The sequence below is a fragment of the Thunnus maccoyii genome, chromosome 9, assembly GCF_910596095.1.
Source record: "Thunnus maccoyii chromosome 9, fThuMac1.1, whole genome shotgun sequence".
NCBI lineage: Eukaryota > Metazoa > Chordata > Actinopteri > Scombriformes > Scombridae > Thunnus > Thunnus maccoyii.
Genome location: NC_056541.1, coordinates 6,320,190 through 6,340,619, shown reverse-complemented (window position 1 = coordinate 6,340,619; position 20,430 = coordinate 6,320,190). Strand labels below are relative to the sequence as shown.

The window sequence follows — 20,430 nt, the reverse complement described above, 5'->3', positions numbered from 1 at the left end:
TTGACTCATTAACCTATATAATGAGTCTAACCATTGGCAAGCTTGCAAAGCCTCATGGGTTGTTGTTAGTGAACACTAATGAATATTTTTTGTTAAAATGACTAGGTATTCACATTGTACTAGCCAGTAAGGTAATAGATTTTTGTTTTAATCTTGTAATACTGTCAGAAAACTACAGAGACATGTTTCAACTTTTCTGAAGTGATAAAACCCACGAAGTCATTAAGCTGATTTTTGAAAGATACATGAAATTATCAAGTCACTCCAAATATTCAATTATTTAATAGTAAATTTAAAAAATAGCTGTACAATAATGTACTTTGCAAGCTTCACTAAAGAATGAGTAACATCACAATGGGTTCTTTCTACTGTAATTATCCTGCGTGTTCAAAAAAGCCGTAGGATCAGGTTTTAAAAGTCTAATTTCAAAATGGGATTTCAGTGCTGAAGTTCCTTTGTTAGTCAAATGACATTTGGCTCGTTCTCTGAAATGTGAGACGTGCTACTGTGATGAGGCTCTAACAAGGTAAAAGCCTTGATTGGCGGCAAGTTTTTAGCAAGAAGGTGCTTCTAGTGACTGTCAAAGCTCCAGCGCAGTGTCAGTCAGTAGAAGCACCTTCATGGCCCTTTGTAAAAGTTTCTGTTTGGTACCTGCTAGCTTAGCTAGCGGCTTTACGAGAGGCTCTCTGGTGTGTGTATGTGTATCTGTGGGGGAGTCAGTACATAGCTGTTAACCTTTAGCCTACCGTCGTCACTTGTCGGCTCTGAATATAGCAGTTAGTTATCGTCGGGTCATGTGTTGTGTTTACTGCCGCAGGAAAGGAATAAATCTTTGGGTTATTAGCACAACGTCGCCTATTAGACTTGCTAACTCTACCAGCAGCTCCGTGAGAGGCACAAACTGAGGCTACAGTTAGCAGTGTCGTGCTTTTTATACTTGGCAGCATTTCTTTTCTGTTAATAAACATTGTACATTTTCAGACTATTTCCTGCCCTTTTAAATGATTTTTTTCTTTCTTCTTCAGTTACAGATATCGTGATATATCGTACATTATTTCTTCGTGATATATCGTGTATCGCAGAATCACCTTTGTTGTGATATATCGTTATTGTGGGAAGAATATTGTGATAATATCATATCGTGAGTTCATCTGTGATTCCCACCCCTGGAAGAATGTCTCTGTGTCTCCTCAAATAGACACGGCAGTCACGCCCCCACTGCTGCAAGATGCTTTCTCCAGGTCTTCCATGACCAAGTCCTGTTCAGTGACATTGTTGAGTCGCCTGGAAGTGTTCTTATCCAGGCTGTTGAGAGAAATAGGCTCCAGGGAGGTTTGTGCATTATTAGCCGGTAGCACAGAGTTTCCCTGCAGCCTGTGAGAGTAGGTTTTCCTCCGCTGTCCGTCCGCCGTGCACAGGCTAAACTTGAACACAGCCTGGAATCCTCTGCGGAAATTCTCATTGAAGAAACCATAGATGATGGGGTTGACGCTGCTATTGAAGAAGGCTAGCCAGTGGGCAAAGGGGTAAATGTAAATGTTGATGATTCTGTACTGTTGCTCAGTCAGGCTGGCATAGTCGCTCAGCATCATGAGGGTCCACAGAGGCAGCCAGGAAAGGATGAAAAGCAAAGCAACTATTATAAGCATTTTAATCACCCTTTGCTTTTTCTTTGACACACTGTGGCGGTTGTCGTGGCCTGGCTTTCCTCCTGTTGGAACTGCTGTTTTGAAAAGCGTAATGCCAATCCGGGCGTACATGATCACGATGAGGGACAGAGGAGCAAGGTAGATATTTGCAAACAGGACAGTGGTGTAAATCTTCCGCATCTCCTGGTTTGGCCAGTTCTCTCTGCACCAATAAAAAGGGCTTGTTTTGTTGTCATACCCCAGTAATACCCGAATGGTTTGCTCCTTGGTCACTTGTAGCATCACACCGGAGGGACACATGATGGATATGGCCAGAACCCAGATAATAACTATTATCAAGGTGGCTGTGGATATGGTCAGCTTTTGCTTGAATGGGTAGACGATGCATCTGAATCTGCAAAAGGGATAAAAAAAAAAAAAAAAATCACTGAATAAGGGAGATGCATGTAGAGATTTAACTTTCCACAGAATATACAACTTTTTTTTCAATGGAACAACATAATTATGGTTACTTTCAATAATAAACTCTAAATCCAACAAAAATAAAAATAAATACAGAAACGAAATTTGATTTGACTTCATTATAAATACCGTATGCCTGCTGTGTGGTAGACTAATGTTCAGTTTGAATAAAGGACACTGGTGTTACTGTTTATTCTTAATTCCCCATTTTTTCAGCACATCCACTGAATTGTGAAAAAAGTTTGCAACCTCACTGCAACCTATGGTCAATTCAGAATATGCAAAATCAATTAATTATCTACATATATCACCACAAGTCTTCATTCATATGTGACCAAAAATGACATTCTTTGGATACTAGATAGTGTTTCAAATGGTGTTCAGATCGGTCAAACAGTCCACAGTGATATTCAATATCTTGCTGTAATTTGTACTGTATGCATATTTTTCTATTTCATCTCATTTTTAAACAAATTTCACCAAAATATTTGACAATACACCTGAAACCAGCAGAATGATGTTAATTTTTTTCAGAATTTTATCACCAATATTTTGACTGTTTAAGTGTTTTAAGTTTAAACCGACAAAAATACTCCAGCTTTGCACATCTGATGTCATTGCCTCAACCTGTGAGAAGGTGTGTGGAAAATCACGTCCCCAGTGCCACAGTCAGTAAGTCACCTTCTCTGCGGATACAAAGGTCCAGGATTTGAATCCCCAGGTGGTCGAGTCCTCCTTGCCAACAATGCAGCAATTCAAGCATGTGGTATGTTTCCAAGTGCTTATTGAGGTCATATTAAGACGAATGCTCACAATCTGCTTGGACCCCTATCATTGCTGCTTGAGGCTGTATTTTATTTCTGTCTCTGTGCAGTGCTGAAAACATGTATGACTAATCACATCAGTGACCCTTTGGCTAATCTTCTTTTCTTGTTTGTTTTTTTTAAAATGCCATCGCTGAAACCATCACAAAATGCTTTCTTTGACAAAGGTTTGAATTTCTATGAAATCACTCTTCTCCTTCAGGCTCTTTCTCTCACCAGTCACGTCTGAGATATCTAATCTGTGAACTTGCAATGTACCTTATTTGTACTGTACTGGTAAATATGGAGTTTAGACTTGCATGCATAAGATGAACACAAATATAAGCTAGTGTACATACTGAATTTATTAAACAAATCTGGGGGGAATGTCCTTGTGCAGAAAGACAAATCTATATGGTGTTCATTCTGCACAAACATTTGTACATACAGATTTGTTTGAAAATGAAGGATAGAATTGCTATTATGGAAGCTTCCTGCATGATACTGAACTCCCTGCATCCCTGAACCAGTCTTCACTTTCAAACAGTATGCATTTATCTATTTATGGGCTGAATGAATAATAATTAATAGACATAATTCCAAGAATTCATTCAAGAATATACACAGTACTGTGCAAAAGTTTTAAGCACTTTAGATGTTTAGATTCTTATCCATAATGCAATACCGCCAGGGATGCGTCTGATTCATCCCAAATTTAATGTATTCTGCAGCATGACAATGACCCCGAACATACAGCTAAAATCATAAAGAACTATCTTCAGCAACAATGAGAACAAAAAGAACAAGGAGTCTTGCAACAGATGGTATGGCCCCAATAGAGCCCCAATCTCAACATCGTCAAGTCAGTGTGGGATTACATGAAAAGACAGAAGCAACTGAGACAAACTAAATTCACAAAAGAACTGTGACAACTTCAAGATGCTTTGAACAACCTTCTTGCCAAATACCTTGAAAAACCTTTGCACAGTATTGTATTTGTGAACTGTGGGTATTTTTTACCGTTACAGTAGCATATAATGCAAACAGATTCAGAAATATGGTGGTGGAAGAAGTATTCAGGTCCTTTTCAAATATACTACTATTAACATACTACTAATATTTTTTTAATAGTTATAGTATTATTTGTATTACTAGGATATCACTGATATAATAAGAACTTATTTTTAACCAGTTTATGCACCTTTGGGCAGTTAAATCTGCAATACAATTAATCATATTTTATAAGATGATCAAGTTTTGTAAAGAAAATCTTAATCTGCAAAGTAACTAACAGTCAAATAAATGTAGTGGAGTAAAAAGAACAATGTTTCTCTATTAAGTAAAACAGCAGAATTTTTCAGGAAATGGAAAAAGCTCAAGTAAAGAACAATTTACAATTTTAGTTGACTTACATTCAACCACTGGAAGGAAGGAAGATCATGTAGGACACAAGTTTTCAAATATAGATATTGCCCCTGCTTAAAAATCTATGCAATTGTAAAACTCAGTCAAAAATGTCCAAAGTCTAATTATTAGCAGAGCTGGAAGCTTGTACTGTAAAGGAGCTGCAGTCGTGTGAATGTACACAGACGAGTTGAGACACCACTCGTTAAAAGTCGATTTGAATCTAGACATGTGCATTTGGCACTTTTCACTGGGGATCAGTTGGAAACCAGGGGATGAATGGAAATCATTACAGCTCAGGCAAAACTGGCATCTCCAATGTTAGGCAGGAGGTGGATTGACTGGAGTTCTCACTGAGAAAGAATCTGAATTAGCGCAGAGGCATGCAGAGACTTCCAGTCCCAAATGATCACTGATTTCTTGGGGGAGGAAAGGATTTTGTTGACCACTATTAGGTATCAAGTTTCTGTCATCCCAACATAGTATTTGGTTGGAATATGGGATAATGATGTAATAGTATTATGGTCTTATTAGGATAGATACAGTAGTTAAGCCTGCAAAGTGATCTGACTCCTCTGTGCATGAATAAACTAGCCAAAAGGGCAGACAAGAGAGCTCTTTATGCTCCTGACCCATTCAAATCAAATTCTAATCATGCAGCTGATAGATATGTAAGGTGACTTTGACTTTTGAATGTCAAAGCATCGCAAACCCCGTCTGTCCTGTCTAGAGGCACAGACACCCTCCAGTGATTTCAAATAGTGACAGAGTGACTTCACTACACATCTAGTGTCTGAGGACCGGGTGATGGAAAAATACCAGCACTGTCATTTTAACAGCTTGGAGAGCTGTTCTCAACCTTTCGTCCTCCATAACACCCTCTAATTCCACTGGATGTGAGTGTGCTTGTTGTCAACAACAAAGTTTATTTCTCCCACTGTGAGATTTTGCAGCCTCCTCAAATGGTTTATCAAGTGATTAAGCAGGATTAACTTCTGACTGCTGTTATCTCGATGAACAGCAATGAGGCAATTGGGCATGATCGTTCAAAAGAGGACAAGTACAGACAGATAAACACAGTAAAGCTGTACAATCCTGCTCGCGTGCCTTTCTTAATAAGCAGTGGAAAATAAGATAAAAGGCCAAAGAACAAGTGACTTGATTTTGGTGCAGATCAGGGAATTTGATATTCAAGATTTCTTAACATTGTGAGATGGGACATTTAAGTTGCTCTTAACTTAGCAACTATAGATACTGCATTACCTTTATAACTGAATAAATTCACTGACTACAGCCGTCATTTTGTATTAAAAAATTAAACAACCATTCAAATGTGGTAAAAAAAAAAGCTGAGAATTCTGTTAGTGTCCTAAAATGCACTGTCTGTCTTACCCATTGCATGCTTTTTGCCATCAGTAAACTAGGCCATTGTTCTCTTTGCTAACGCAAAGTGGAGAAAACTAGCGAGACGTGCTAAATGGATAATCATGACACCAAACCATTGCTTCATATTACCAAGAATTAAACCTGCAGTGCGGAACTTCTGTCTCCCTCTTCTGGCAGTGAGAGTAAATAGTAGTTGCTTGGATGTAACGCCATTTCTATGAGTACATGCGTGAGCCGGTTCCCGTTGCTACTGTTGCGGCTGTAAAATGGTAGATAAATTGTTTTGAGCATCACAACCCTCACAAAATGACTCGTTTCACTGTCAGAATTTGATCCATTCAGTCCTATAACATTTGGAAAGTCTAGAAGAGCTGCACGATTAAATCATTTTATCCCTTAAGTTAGCAGAGGGCTAAGCCAGCAAACATACATATATCTTTGATATAGAGAGATTTACCTGGTGGTAATAGACTTAATCAGCATTGTGTGAACTCATTTGTCAGCGGCTTGAATGTGACAGATGTTCTTATATATGTAAAAGTCCCACGGCACAATGAAACAAAACATGAGAACAGTGAGGGGGGTCTATAGAAAGGTTTGCAGATATAAATGGGTTTTTAGGTACCGTTTAAAACAGTCCAAAGATTCAGCAGATCTTATATATTGTGGAACATGATTCCACAGAGTTGGGGCTAAGACTGCAAATGCTCGGTCACCTTTTGTTTTGCATTTAGTGCGAGCGATAGATAAAAGGTCAAGTTTTGAGGATCATAGTGGTCGAGAAGTGGAATGAGAAACAAGGAGGTCAGAAATGTAGCTAGGGGAAAGGTCATGGAGTGCCTTATACATAATCAGCAGGATCTTATAGTTGATTCTGAATTTTACAGGAAGCCAGAGGAGGGAAGCAAGAACAGGGGTGATGTGGGACCTACAGCTGGTTCTGGTTAGAAGTCTGGCTGACTGAGGCACGTGAGAGGGAGTTACAGTAGTCTAGCTAGGAGAAAATGAACGTGTTGATTATCATTGTGGATAAAAGAAAGACTGTTTACTGACTTACAGTTACTTTAGAGTTTACTTTACAGTTTACTTACAAGTAAGGCAGCTGTAATTTTTAAGATTAGGCTAGTGGGTTGCATTCAGCTTTTGATCGTATCTTGCATTCACTGAAGAAGACCATTACATACTGTTGAAAGCTTCAGAAGAGGCAACACTGAACCTGAACCTTGAGTTAAGTTAATATTTTTTAACATAATTTCGGAGGATTGTGTAGCCTTTGTGGTGGTTTGTGCGCTTGAAAGTGCTTTCTAGATTCATGTTCACTTTTTCGAGGTGCAATTTATTTAAGTGTGAAAGATGAAATGCGTTGTTATATTTTATGTTGCAATAGTAGTAATATACAACCACTGTACCTGTCGACAGCAATAGCAACCAGAGTGAAGACAGATGCTGACACGGAGATCCCTTGAACCATTCCGCTCATTTTGCAGACCAGGCTTCCGAAAGGCCATCCTGTTGACGGAAAAAATGCATTCAGCTGATTTACTGTTACAGTAACAAGTTCAGACAGGACAGCATATAAGCTGGATTTAATGTACCTTCACAGCTGAATGAATTCGGTCTACTCCATACACATTCACACACACACACATCAGAGTTCAGGAGGAGTTGAATGAAGTGTCATATCTGAGCATCTCGAGGGGAAACAATCCCTTCCTTAGTGGTGTTTAATCAGGGCTGCTGGTTACCAGTAGGGGTGTGTCCGAATACAAATATGTTATTCGGCAAAGCACAAATAGTGGGATTTTATGAATATTTGTTTCATACAAATATTTTAAAAATGATTTGTTTTCGGGAGAAAAAAAACACGTCAAATACCAGCGCGCAGGTTGGTTACATCGCTACCTGAGTGTCTTTCCTCTGTTCCGCTGTTACGTCTATAAGCAGGCCTCAATGAGGGAAGTCACATTCACCTGCCAAATGATGCACATTTCCTAATTTGGACATCACTTCCAGAGTTGGGGTTGTTCCCCAGAGATAAAGCTGAGCTACTGAGACACGCGAAGTGCTTCCAAGGGACTCTCCATGACCTGTTGTTCCCCTTCTCCTTTCCACAAAGTTAGGTTGCAAAAAATAGGGAATAAATGAAAACTGCAAAGCAATAATCACCTTTGAAGTTCTTCCCTACATGTTACATGCGTCTGTCGTCTGTGATCTGGGAGACTCCAGTTTCGAGACCCGGTGTGAGGACCTCCTTCGTAAGGTAGTTTATTCATGAACACTTATTGTAACACTTTAATTTTCTAAAATTAAAAGCGTAATAAAAGCAAAACCAAAAACAGGATTTTTAAGTCTCTTTCCACTTTTATTAGAATACAAATACAAATAATTTTGCTGCCTCAACAAATACAGATACAAATACCAGGGCCTCTGCACATCCCTAGTTACTAGTAGCAGAAGTACTGACAGTGTAGGTGTCATATTGTCGCTGTCTCAAAATAATCACAGACTGCAGACTGTGATCAGTATAACCTCTGGCTTCTGTAACCTGTAGTTGTGCTTAATTGTCACACTTCTTTAATCAAGGTAGACTGGGGATATGAAGCTTTCTCAAGTTTGTTGCAGTATGCGTGAGGTTGAAACTGAATCAGAGAATTAAGAGGTTGTTGCAGCAAGGGAGATAAAATTTGAAGAGGAATGAAATTCAGGGAATTTAAGAGGAAGGATTTGGTGGGGAACAGATGCTAAGGGATACTGAGTGAAGATGGGGATGGAAGATTTTTTTTATTTTCTGTCATTCTTTTAGTCAAGAAGTTTCAGAGAGATTAAAATCCACCACGTTATACCATCTGGTTTGTCACCATGAAGCAACAAAAAAGAAGAAATATGTTTTCTGCTTGTTTGATTTCACTGAGATTATTAAACTAGATTGAACATGGAATAAGATAGAAGCCATATGGTTTTCGTCAGTAAGGTCTGGTCACAGCTTGGTTGAGAAAATTTGCAAATATGTGTCTGAATTTTCATTAAAACTTTTGGCCCCTAGAGAAGAAACACATTTAACTACAAATTAGGGCTGTCACATTTTATTTGAAATTAAAAATTAATGGAATATATTTGCAACACATCGTAAAACATGTTGTCCATCTCATCCATTGCATGCCCTGTTTCCCTGTCAGTAAACTACATTATTAATGTTGCTAGTGAGCTGTGCTGAACAGATCATGACACAGGAATTTCTTTCATCATCAGATTAAGATCCTTATTAGAAATATAATAAAACTGGTTGTCAGTGTGTTATGTTGCCTACAGATGATCAGTGGCAGAATCATTTTTCATCAGCCATTGTTTTCAGTGCCACCTTGGCTATGTGCACTGCTCTGATTATCGCCACATATCGCTGCTGTGCTCAAATGTTCCATTAACGTTTATCCTGTTCACCACAGACCATTCAACACACATTCAATCAGATACACCAGTAGACCATTATCAGTTCATCTGCCGATTATATTCTCTATTAATTGACTGATCCTATTATCTACAAAATGTAAAAAAAAAAAGAAAATGTGGAAAAAATGCCCATCACTGTTTCTCAAAGCCCAAGATGAAATTCAAAAAATACTAATTACTGTAACATATATATTTATTTATATATATATATATATATATATATATATATATATATGTATATATCTCACTAGCTATAAAAGTTATGCAGTGTGATATGCAGTCTCATTACCAACAATAGTGTGTTTAAAAGCTATTTGATAAATGTATAGTAGATACAGAGAACACTTTTGGGTTTCATGTCCTCCTTGTGATGCTGCTTTCATGTAGTTCACAAATTGCAAGGAGAGTGCGCATTGATGCAAATGACAAAACCTTCATTATTCTCAGTTAAAGCATTATGAACTGTAAACATCTTAATGGTGCATTAGATGAAAGATTTCTTTAAGAGACCATGGTAGATTGTTCGTTGTCCAGTCTTAACAGAATACTCGGAGGACAAACAAGAGACTCACAAAGTGACCGAAAGCTGCTTTTAATGTTCAGTGTAACCTATCGCTCATCTCAGGTTTTCATTAATCATATAAGCTACAGACACACACATACACATCATATTTCTTACATTTTTTCCTAACCATTTCTACATCCTCATTGAAATTGTTTTTGTAAAGGCACAGTATAAAAACCAAGACTTCAGTAATGACTGGTGTCCAGTATTCACCTGTATGCTCAGCATCACTGTCCAGTTGGACTGTGATTCATTGCCCAGTCAAATGTCATTGTCTTTCCCAGTCCCTGCTGCTGAAAAGCACCACTTCGCATGAGGCTGTCACCACATTGCTTCCCAGTAGGGATGCTGGTAGACTGGTGATGAGCTCTGCCCAGTTTGACAGTGCTTTACGTTACAGCTGAGTGAGTTCAGTTTTCATCTCTGAGACACCAGCAAGTCTTTCAATCCCTGCTCTGATTCTTTCATGTGTTTTTTTTTTTTTTTTTTTTTTTTGCAAGCTGCAACCTGACTTGACCCTTTTTTTACAGCCATCACTTTCTCTGTTACTCCAACTCTGCTCAGATTTGAGACAAGCGCACTCTGACTGTTGTGCTTGCAGCAGGATCTATGTCGTTTTTTTGTCTACGATCTGTGGATTCTTGGTCTTCTCCCTCAGGATGGTCCTTCTTTCCTTGTTGTTCAGTTTGGTCGGATGATCAGCTATAGGACAAATTACAGTATTTCCGTATTTGTTGAACGTCAGTCAACTGTAATGACCGCTGGTGCTCCCCCTCCCCCTCCTGTAACCTCTGCCTCTTGCCAAAGCCTGCATCCCACTGGGAAATGTCACAATAACATACTAGGGTGGACAAAATGGCAAAAACATCCCACAATACAATGGACTGCAAACAATTTGGTGAAGCTCTTCATGTTTTTAGCACCATGGCTCTAGGGATGGAAATGTCGGTCTGTTGGTCAGTCCACCATTTTGGTCCAGACTGAAATATCTCAACTATAGTCTTTTTCACAGCAGGCATTTTGACTTGTCATAGTAGGAAAAGCACAAGTGTCACTAATTCCACTAACAATGGCTCAGGTCTGTAAGTAAACCATGACAATGTGACAGTGACAGCATGCACAATACCAGGACCCTGAAACTGGAGCAGCTAAATGGAATTCAGCCATCATTTATTTGATAATTTACACCTGTGCTTTTCCAACTGTGACATGTCACAATGTCTTCTGTGAAAAAGGTCTAATGGATGGACTGTCATGAAATTATGTACATGCATCCATTGTCCTTAAAAAGTAAGAAGACTTTGAATTTGTTGATCCTCTGACTTTTCCTCTAGCGCTACCATGAGGTTGACATTTTTGTTTTTTAATGACATGTTTTGACAACTGTTGGATGGAATACCATCAGATTTGGTACAGATATCCATGATGCCAAGACTTTTGTGATCCCCTAGCTGATTCCCTCTAGCTCCATCACCAGGCCAAGATTTTGTCCAGTAGTTTTGTTTATGGCCAAAAAAAAAAAGATATTCCCATGAGCCTCACCTGTACTTTGTGTTGGATGCTAATTAGCAAATGTTATCATGCTAACATGTTCAGCTAAGGTATGGAAAACATGGCAAATATTACCTTCAAAACATCAACATGTTAACATTGTCATTGTGAGCGTGTTAGCATGCTGACGTTAGCATTTAGCTCAAAGCTTTGCTGTGTCCTAGCACAACTTTACAGAGCCACTAGCATGGCTGAAAACACTTCTTACCTTGTTTTAAAGACTCCTCCAAACATGTTTAAGACATATAAAATACTTTTTGAATAGTAATTTATCTTATATGGTTTTTACACAAAAAAAATTAATTAAGTTGTTAAAAGCACCTAGCTACATCTTTTCTCTACACTTTTCTCCCTCACACAGTTATTACTTGATTTAAAAATTCAGCTACTTGATGCAAATGTTTCCCACCTCACCTAAAGGTCAATTCTCAGTGTTGCATAAAGGACCACGATCGGGTCCAAACTAGTTGTGATGTCACAAATCGTGCTCATATGTACACGTCTTAAACTCAGATTTAAGTTGAGCACAGAGAAACTTTCCACTTTCAGCAGATGGATGTGAAAATAGCCTTCTTGTATCAAACTCTGCACATACATCATTCTGCACAGTGAAGCTTAAAATTCAAGAAAAATCACATTAACAAAAACATGTTTTTGAGAGGAGGGGGACTTCAGATTTTCCTTTGTTTGCCCTGGTTTGCTGAGTGCTTTTCTTGTCATACTGTGCATTAAAGTACATTATTTTACATCCCTCTCAGATAAGCAACTAAAAGCATCTGCAGTGCTACAGTACGAGTGTTTTGGTTTTTCTGAGTACTTTGATAGTTGTTATTAGAGAAAGTAAATATTTTAATCCTGAAAGTTTCTCTTTTGTTGAGTATCCATTTTTAAAAAGATGTAGCGACAACTCAAATATAACCTTGCCAGTCTTTAAAATCTTATATCGGATAAACCCTAATGGAATATTTTAAATTTTCTTCCTAATGAAACCTACTGTGCTGTTATCAAATCCCAGCACTTCTGAAAATCCTCTCCAGATCGATGCCTTTCTGATTTATGTTGACAGTTTCTGCACTGTCAAGCTCTGACACCTGTGGGACTTGAAACAGACACATGTTGTGTTTTGATGTGAGTCATAACCATCAGCTGAACTGGCCAAAACTGAGAGTCAATTAACAAAGAAAAAAAAAACATTTTCATGCCATTTAGAAGAATTAGAATTTCAGTAGATTGCTAAAAAGGCAAAGAGGTAAATAGTTCCTGGCTCAAAACTCAATACTTAAAATCTATTACTCACTTAACAAATAGTGGTTCAATTAATTAGTGATTGCATACAGTGTCAACATTTATAATTTGATCCATTTTGTATTCAGGCTGCAACAGGAAAAAATAGAAAAAGCCCAACTGACTAAAAAATGCCAAATGCATTATAAACATTTTCTGGTAATTGTTGTTCATAATGTGAAGATCATGGCCAACCTACCGACAAGTCTATTTTCTAACCCACTTCACCTCTGACCTCTTGTTCACTTAACTGTCTGTTAAGTATTTTGTTGCCTGAGTTGTTGGTATTTTTGATTTTTTTTGTTGTTGTTGTTTTGCTAGGGGTGCAGCCTCTGAGCATGGCAATGTAACTCCATTCAACACTGGTTGACAGTCGCACTAAAACAAAATTAATTAGCCAGTAGACTGGACAATCGATGACAATTAAACATTTAACCTAATCATCAAATGGGTATCCCAGCTTCTCTGAGGATTTGCTGCTTTGCTCTGTTTCATTACATTTTAAGTTCTAATACTTTTGGAGTTTTTTTATTAGTATTGTTTAGAAAAAATACAGTAAGCCATTGTAAGACTTCTATTTTGGCTTTGCTAACATGTGATGGGCATTTGTTGAAAAAAAGAAAAAAGGATAATGATGTAAGTTGCAGCCATAGTTCAGAGCAAGATATCTTGTTGATTGCTGGCCACAGTACCAATCATAGTCCCTGGAGGTCTTTTATAAGCGTCATTGTCAAGTAAACATGACATATTTTGGTTGCTCAGCAGATGGTGATTTCACACCTCACACCTTCCTCTGCTGCTGAAGGAATCACATATGAACAAACTTGATGAGACATTTTCATTTTTGCAATTCTTCACCATTAACGGTTCACAGCTCACATCAGTCTCTTTTTTTTCCTGACTGTTATTTACTGATAGAAAAAGGAAAAGGTGACAACACTGTTCACAGCGGAGCAGATGTTGTTTTTATAGAATTTTGCATATTTTTGTATATGTGATATAAATGTGATAATCTACTGCAAAGCTAATAAGCTTTTATTCTTGTTTACTTCTGGTAGCAGTGAGCTGTCCATAATATTTCAGGGTTTAATTCTGATTAATATCATTGCAGCAGGGATTTAATCATACAAAGCATTTTGCCAGCTGGATTTTACCAAACTCCATGTTGGGGTTTGACGTGTTCTTGATTCAGACAATAATAATTGATTACACAGTTCTTGGATGCTTAATATCTACTCTTATGAAGAGGCAATAGGTGGATAATTGGTGTGTATTTATCTATTTAATCATTATACTCAATCCAAATTGATTTCACTGCAATCAAATTCGTTTGTCATTCAATTGATATTCTCATGTGTAACAAAAGAGACGTGCTCACAGGCTTTATTTTGTTATTATTTTCAAGTTGAAAATATCCATACTGGGTTGGATCCAAATCAAACACATCTCAAAAAGCCTGAGAATGAGTGTGAATACATTTTTGTCCAAGTTTACTATCTTCTGAGAATTGATTTTTTTGTTTCATGATATTACTCAGTTGAGAGGCAACTTACATTATCCTGAATTATGATTTTCTTTGTCTTTTGCTTTAAACCTGAAAAGATCAAGTCATCCCTTAAGAAAGCACCACACGCTACTGTAAACATGTCAGGCTATATGAAGAGCATGAACTCTCAGCCACTATCACTTGCCTTGAGAATCACTCATGTGAGATTTGTGTCATCGAGAGCCAGCTGCCAAGTCAAATCAGCGCAGTGCATAAAAAGCCCCGATCATATTCATTCATGCAGGAAAGACTATTGCCTCCATGACAATTCACAATTCCAGCTCCTCTAAGCCTCCTTTATTTTGATCACCACAGGCTGTTAAGGAAACAGTAGGTCAATTCATGGTGTTCACAAGGTTTATGTTGGTGTATGCCCTACAGAAAATTACATTGTATCAATGATTCAATAAATGCAGCATTTTGGATCAAGGTTAATCAAAGGATTGACAAAGCTAGCAGCCCTGTGAAGCTGTAATGCTTCATTAAACACCAGAAAACATCATTGTTGGATGGTGGAAAAATGGAGACACAACTTAAACTTACAGATCTTTATCAAAACATGAAAAGGGTGGCACCAGAAGAGAATATAATGGCTTTATATTCTGTACAGAGGCCATTTTTGGACATTTCAGAGTCAGTTTATCAGGCTTCTTCAGTGTCAAACTTTTCATTAGTCTAAGCAGAAGTTCATCATGTTTATCTTACATTCACCAGCTTTAATTATACTTTGTCAGACTAAGCTGTCCTTACACTTAGCCATGCTTTAAGTGTAATGCTAAAATGTTTATAGGTTAATGTTTAGGATGTCATATACAGTAATGCCTGGCTCAGATTGTAAGATTTGAGCTATTTTGTCCCTGGTTTGCCCGTCCAGAGAACCAGTGGGGGAGTTTTGGTTCAAGTTTGGTTCTGGTTTTCAATATTTGGCACAGAATATGTGCTAATTACAAATTTTGTAGATGCTATCTTGTAGAATGTGGGGCTCTCTGTTAGCTTACTTGTAAAGACGCATACCACATTCTTCTATTCTTTTATGAACTAAAATGTTGGACAAGTGTATATTTTGACCTGATGGTGACACATGATTAAAAGTCACTATATCAACAAAGTCAATGGGATTCATTCCTCTGGGTACCATGAATGTCTGGACCAAATTTCATGGCAATTCACCTCATAGTTGTTGAGATTAGCTCATCATTTTTCAGGTATCATGTCTTCAGCCAAAATGTTAAACATATGGACACTGACATGTTAGATAAAATGTCATAGGTCCACCATATTAATTAGGATTCATCCTCTGGATACCAGGAATACCAAATTTCATGACTATCCATCCAATAAAACGCAGCCAGCATGACCAGATTTTCCTTGTTTTGACACAAGCCACAGTTACAATCAAACAACACAATGAACACATCACTATAAAGCAATCACTGTCCTGCTCACCTGTAATTATGTTGTCAAGAAGTGTTGTGGGCATGCAGAAAATCCCAACCAGGAGATCACTCACAGCAAGGTTTAGTATGAACAAGTTGGTGACAGTCCGCATGTTTTTGCTCCTCAGCACAATGAAACACACCACTCCATTCCCCACCATGCACACCAAGAAGATCAGCAGGTAGGACACGATGAAGATGGCTGCTGTGGACGGCTGATGCAGGTAAAATCCAACATAAGTGATGTTGTTCCTGGGTATGATGGACTCCACGGAGGAGTTGTTAAATGTCCAGCTGTCATACAGTTGAGTCAAGTTGTTTTCAGGTCCTTCATTCATTTTAATCCTGGAAAAAGAAAGATGAGAGCATGTGACTTAATGGTGAATCAGTGCACTTTCTAGTGTAATTTCAAAGAATGTAGAGGAATAGAAGGCATGACAAGGATGTGACAATTTTTGAGATGTTTAGTTTTTCATATTCTTACTTAGACTGAAATCTCATTTCTTTTAATATTTATGATTAAAAAAGGAAGAAAAAGATTTTTGAGGCAAAGAATGAAACTGTTAAAAGTGAAACCAATAGCAACATGGAACAACGATGCATTTTTCTGGATCCACACTAAAGAAAATTGGTGCATTTTCAGACTTATGTCCAAATTTATACCTGTTCATATTATGCATACAGAGGTTTCAAGTTATTTATTACTTCCTCTCAGTGTCACATCTTTCACAAATATCTTGTTTCAACCAAAAACTTATCAAATAATGGAAACACCATTGACAAAATTCATAGAATGTGTTCTATGTGTAGCCTTGTTTCATTAATTACATAATTAATTTTGGAACATATAAACGAGGAGGGAATGGAACATTAAAGCTTAAGCTGGAAGTAATATTTAGTTGCTGTATGACGTAGTCCCTCCGTCTCCATTTATATCTAGTGAGTGTATAATTCATCATGATGACACTATTCGCCAGCACTTATATGAAAAACATCAGAGCCTTAAAGCTCTTTGCACTGTAAAAGTGAATATTTGAGAACACTGACAAGTTGGCACCAAAAGTTAAGTGATCAAACCATCAACCATCAAGATCTTTGAAAATATAACATCTTCTTAATGAGTGTGTCAGGAAAAAGAAGAGCAAGCCATTCGGTAGAACAAACAGGACTTTAAAACCGAATCAGTCTGTCAGACTATGGTGGCTGCCTTACTTGAGAGGGGGAGGTAATAGAACTGAAGCCATAAAGTTTAATGTCTATAAGAAGTGACATTGCAGTGAATTGGGTTCAGCTAAGAGATAACTGAAAAGGGCTCAAACTTTGTACCATAATGAGGTTCAGAAAAGACCAACGAAGATGAAGCATCACTTTTCCCGCTCTAACATCCATCTGTGATGTTCAGTGCATTTCAGAGGTTACTGTATTTCATGATGAAGTGCTACCTACTTACCCTCAGCTGCCCTCATCCACTTCTACCGAAGTTAGTGGTTTTCTAAATTTTCCAAAAATGACTTTCAGCTAGCGAAGCTTTCCCACCGTGTTTGTGTGGGTGAACAGAGAGCAATAACAATAGCAGAGTTCAGTAAGTTTTTTTCCCTTGAGAGAAAACTAGACGCAGATAGAAAACAAAGTTGAAGTCGACCACAGATCCTCAAACAAACAGAGGCTGTGATGGTCAACTAAAGCTGTCTGAAGGTCTGTAGAGAATTCAGTCTAATTGCCATTTTTTTGATGGATTTTTTTACTGTTTGAACATTGATTCAAAATGCTGAGTTTAGACAGAAGTCCGTGTTCTTTGATTATAATGGTTTTCTGTGCAGTCTGATAGTTCTAAGTCTGAATTTATTAAATAATATATTAGTCAAGCCACACATAATGAAATTTTGTGTGGCTTTAATGATTTTATAATCTTTTAAGTCATTTATTAAGCAAAAATGCCAAACATTTGCATGTTTTCATCTTTAGAAATGTGAGGTTTTGCTGCTTTCCATGGTTTATTGTAAATCATTGTACATTTTTAATCAAATACCATTGGGTTTTGGATTCCTTTCAAATCATCCAATGTCACAATGTCACCTTCTGGAAATGTTTTACTGTGCTGGACTTTTCATAGATGAATTGATTAATCAAAAATTGTTCATGATCACCAATTGCCCCTCTGGGGACAAATAAAGTTCTACTTGTCTTGACTATTTTATGATAATTGATACATGAATCTGTTTCAGTCCTAAGTCCGACTATTTATTCTGTTCATTCACTATTTTCAGACACAATTTCTTTCATTTTTACTGTTTCCGTGCTATGGAGCAGAACCCATTAAATAACAGAAGACAGACCTTCTTCATTCGGTCTGCCACAAAGTTGGTTCTTTTGTTAAAGTTAGTTTTAATTGGGTTTCTGTTTATCACTGGAAAATTTAGTGTGTACCATCAAGATGCCAAATCGCCATGTGTCAAAAAATCCAACATAACCTCAAAAACTGCTTTCAGTAATGTGACTACAATTAAAATAGTCAACATTAAGTCTTATGCAGATATCTAGAAATGCTATTTACATGACTGTTGTCTATTTGTAGTATTATCTGTTGTACTTGTCTGCTGTCTAGCTCCACTGGAAACTGTCATATCCAGAGAACAACAAAATGCATCTCTGCCACTAACAGCTGTTTCTGAGGTGCACAAGTGTTTTAAGTGGATCTTCAATCCAACAGCATAAACAGCTGTGACAGTATCTATCCGCGAAATTATACAGTAGAAATTTGCATCAGTTAAGTGTAGCTGATGATGTTGTGTTGATGAATCCTGCTCATTATATCTGATTATAACTGTGTATAATCATGATTGGATATTACTTACAGGGCAATACTTGAGGAGAATTGCAAAATTCCTATAGACGAAATCTTATTACCTGTCACCTTCTGGGCTTTACTGATGTTTGTACTTTAAATATTTCTTTCTAATAATCCCTCGTTCACGACTGATGCCAACAACAAAGCCTCAGAGTCAAGAGCCATTTCCTAGAGTTTGGCTCTTTGTCACTGACAGTGATAAACTTCATAGTTGGTAAGATTTCACTCTAAGCTTACCGTTGCTTTCTACATGTGGATGAGCAGAATAAAAAAAGTAAATGTGAATAAAACATGAATGGGCAAATAGAGGGCATGGGTGGCTAATTGAAAGAACTGAGGAAGTATAGACTTTGAAAGCCCTTTAATGTGCACCCAACTCTGCAGTTTCAATGATTTATTTATAGAAACGTAGATGTGTCCTGATGGCCTATGTGGGATGCTGTGTATCTGAGAACATGTAACAACTGGAGTAGGACTAAGGGGAAGGTAGGTAGACCTAATTATGTCTATAATGATACACCTTCTGACATTTCAATCACAGTCCCTTTGACACTACAAACAAGCCGGTTGCATCCTGTGGACACGAGTTCATGGGGGAGGTGGAAAACTTGGTGTATCGATAAAAGGTAAATGCCACCAAGTGCAATGGGAACAGATTCAGCGAATACATGATGGCGTACAGAAATCATGTGACTTAAATGTCACTCAAGCTTCTGCTCCACTGATGAGATGAAAAATGGCGGCAGACAAAAACATCAGGCTGAGGAAGAGACTGCAACGTTCTTTGAATTAATACTAGGGATGCACGATATTATCGGCACGTCATCGGTATCACTGATAAAAGCTCTAAAATGAAATATCGGCATCGGCCATTTCTGCCAATTATGAGAGGCCGATTTGCTGCCATCTCCTCCGCTGCCTGACTGTGCTTCCATCCACGGACTGTTTCACCCTGACGGTCCCGGTGCTTCCTCCGCAGGCTCCACTTCACTCAAGCTACCCGTCAGACCCGCTGCTTCTTCCCACTTTAACTTGAATAACAAACCGGGGCTCAGTGCTCTGGTTGGATCCACATGCAGAACCAGGGCTAACGTTAGCTGGGAGGCTAGCAGAGGCTAGCTGGCTGTGCTTCCCTCCAGCCATGCTGCGGCTAACGCTCCGCTAGCCTCTCCGCTAACGTTAGCCCCAGCTCTCCACGTGGATCCAACCAGAGCACCGAGCCCCGAGACCGTCAGGGTGATACAACGCATCTAAGAGCTGCTAAGTTTGACTGCACAGATAGGAAACCCCTCGGCTGACAGGATGTACCACTTTGTTTGGGGAAAAAAAATCTTTTTGGTTTATAACAGCAGTTGGCAACCAGCATATTAGGTGCATTCCCGCCACCCTCTGCTCCAGAGTGTGGACCAGAGATTAAATCCTACACATTTATCTTGTCTGTCTAATGAACTCAATAAAAACTCTACTGCTCCACCCACTTGGCAGGTTCATTAAAGTTTTAAGGCTTCCTAAATTCTTGTCTTGTCTTTCATCATATTTAGTACAATCTATGCTTGCATGCATAATAGCCTCCTCAGCCATCTGGAAAAAAATATGTGCATATGTCGATATCGGCATCGGCAATCGGCCACAGTGAGTTGGAAATATCAGCATATCGGATATCAGCAAAAAATCCAATATTGTGCATCCCTAATTAATACAAGAAACAAACATAAAAGCCATATTAGATGGGAAACAGCAACACGTTTTTCTTCGTTTGAGGTTTGACTGGCGCTCTGTTAATTTTTAATCTTGTTGCACCCTTTTCTTCTTCACATGACTGGAGAATTAGCCTACTGCAACCGACTGCTTATCTCGATGAACCAACTCCTAATACTCGCATAACACTAGTGGATGGAAACACACATAAATTTGCATTTTCTTTTGCTGATTTTCTGAAAATTCAGTTAAAATTTGTGATACATTAGGATGGAAACCCAACTAGTGTCTCACAGTCTCATAATATCAATTGTGCCAATCTCTTAAAAGTGCAACTACATTGACTTCAGT

At 38.1% G+C, this 20,430-nt stretch overlaps 1 protein-coding gene across 1 annotated transcript; it reads right to left on the bottom strand.

The window, feature by feature from the left end:
- Positions 1-1,145: 1,145 nt before the first annotated feature.
- Positions 1,146-15,975, bottom strand: npffr2a (neuropeptide FF receptor 2a). Its single transcript, XM_042421848.1, has 3 exons — positions 15,544-15,975; positions 7,114-7,213; positions 1,146-2,043 (listed from the first exon to the last, which is right to left on the bottom strand). The coding sequence occupies exons 1-3, from the start codon at positions 15,869-15,871 to the stop codon at positions 1,191-1,193; spliced, it is 1,281 nt and encodes a 426-aa protein (XP_042277782.1). The 5' UTR covers positions 15,872-15,975; the 3' UTR covers positions 1,146-1,190.
- Positions 15,976-20,430: the final 4,455 nt, after the last annotated feature.

Coding starts and splice junctions, on each gene's coding strand:
- npffr2a (XM_042421848.1), bottom strand. CDS start 15,871: ATGAATGAAGGACCTGAAAACAACTTGACTCAACTGTATGACAGCTGG. Junction 7,214..15,543: donor TCTTGACAACATAATTACAG/GTGAGCAGGACA, acceptor TTCCGTCAACAG/GATGGCCTTTCGGAAGCCTG. Junction 2,044..7,113: donor GTTGCTATTGCTGTCGACAG/GTACAGTGGTTG, acceptor TCCCTTTTGCAG/ATTCAGATGCATCGTCTACC.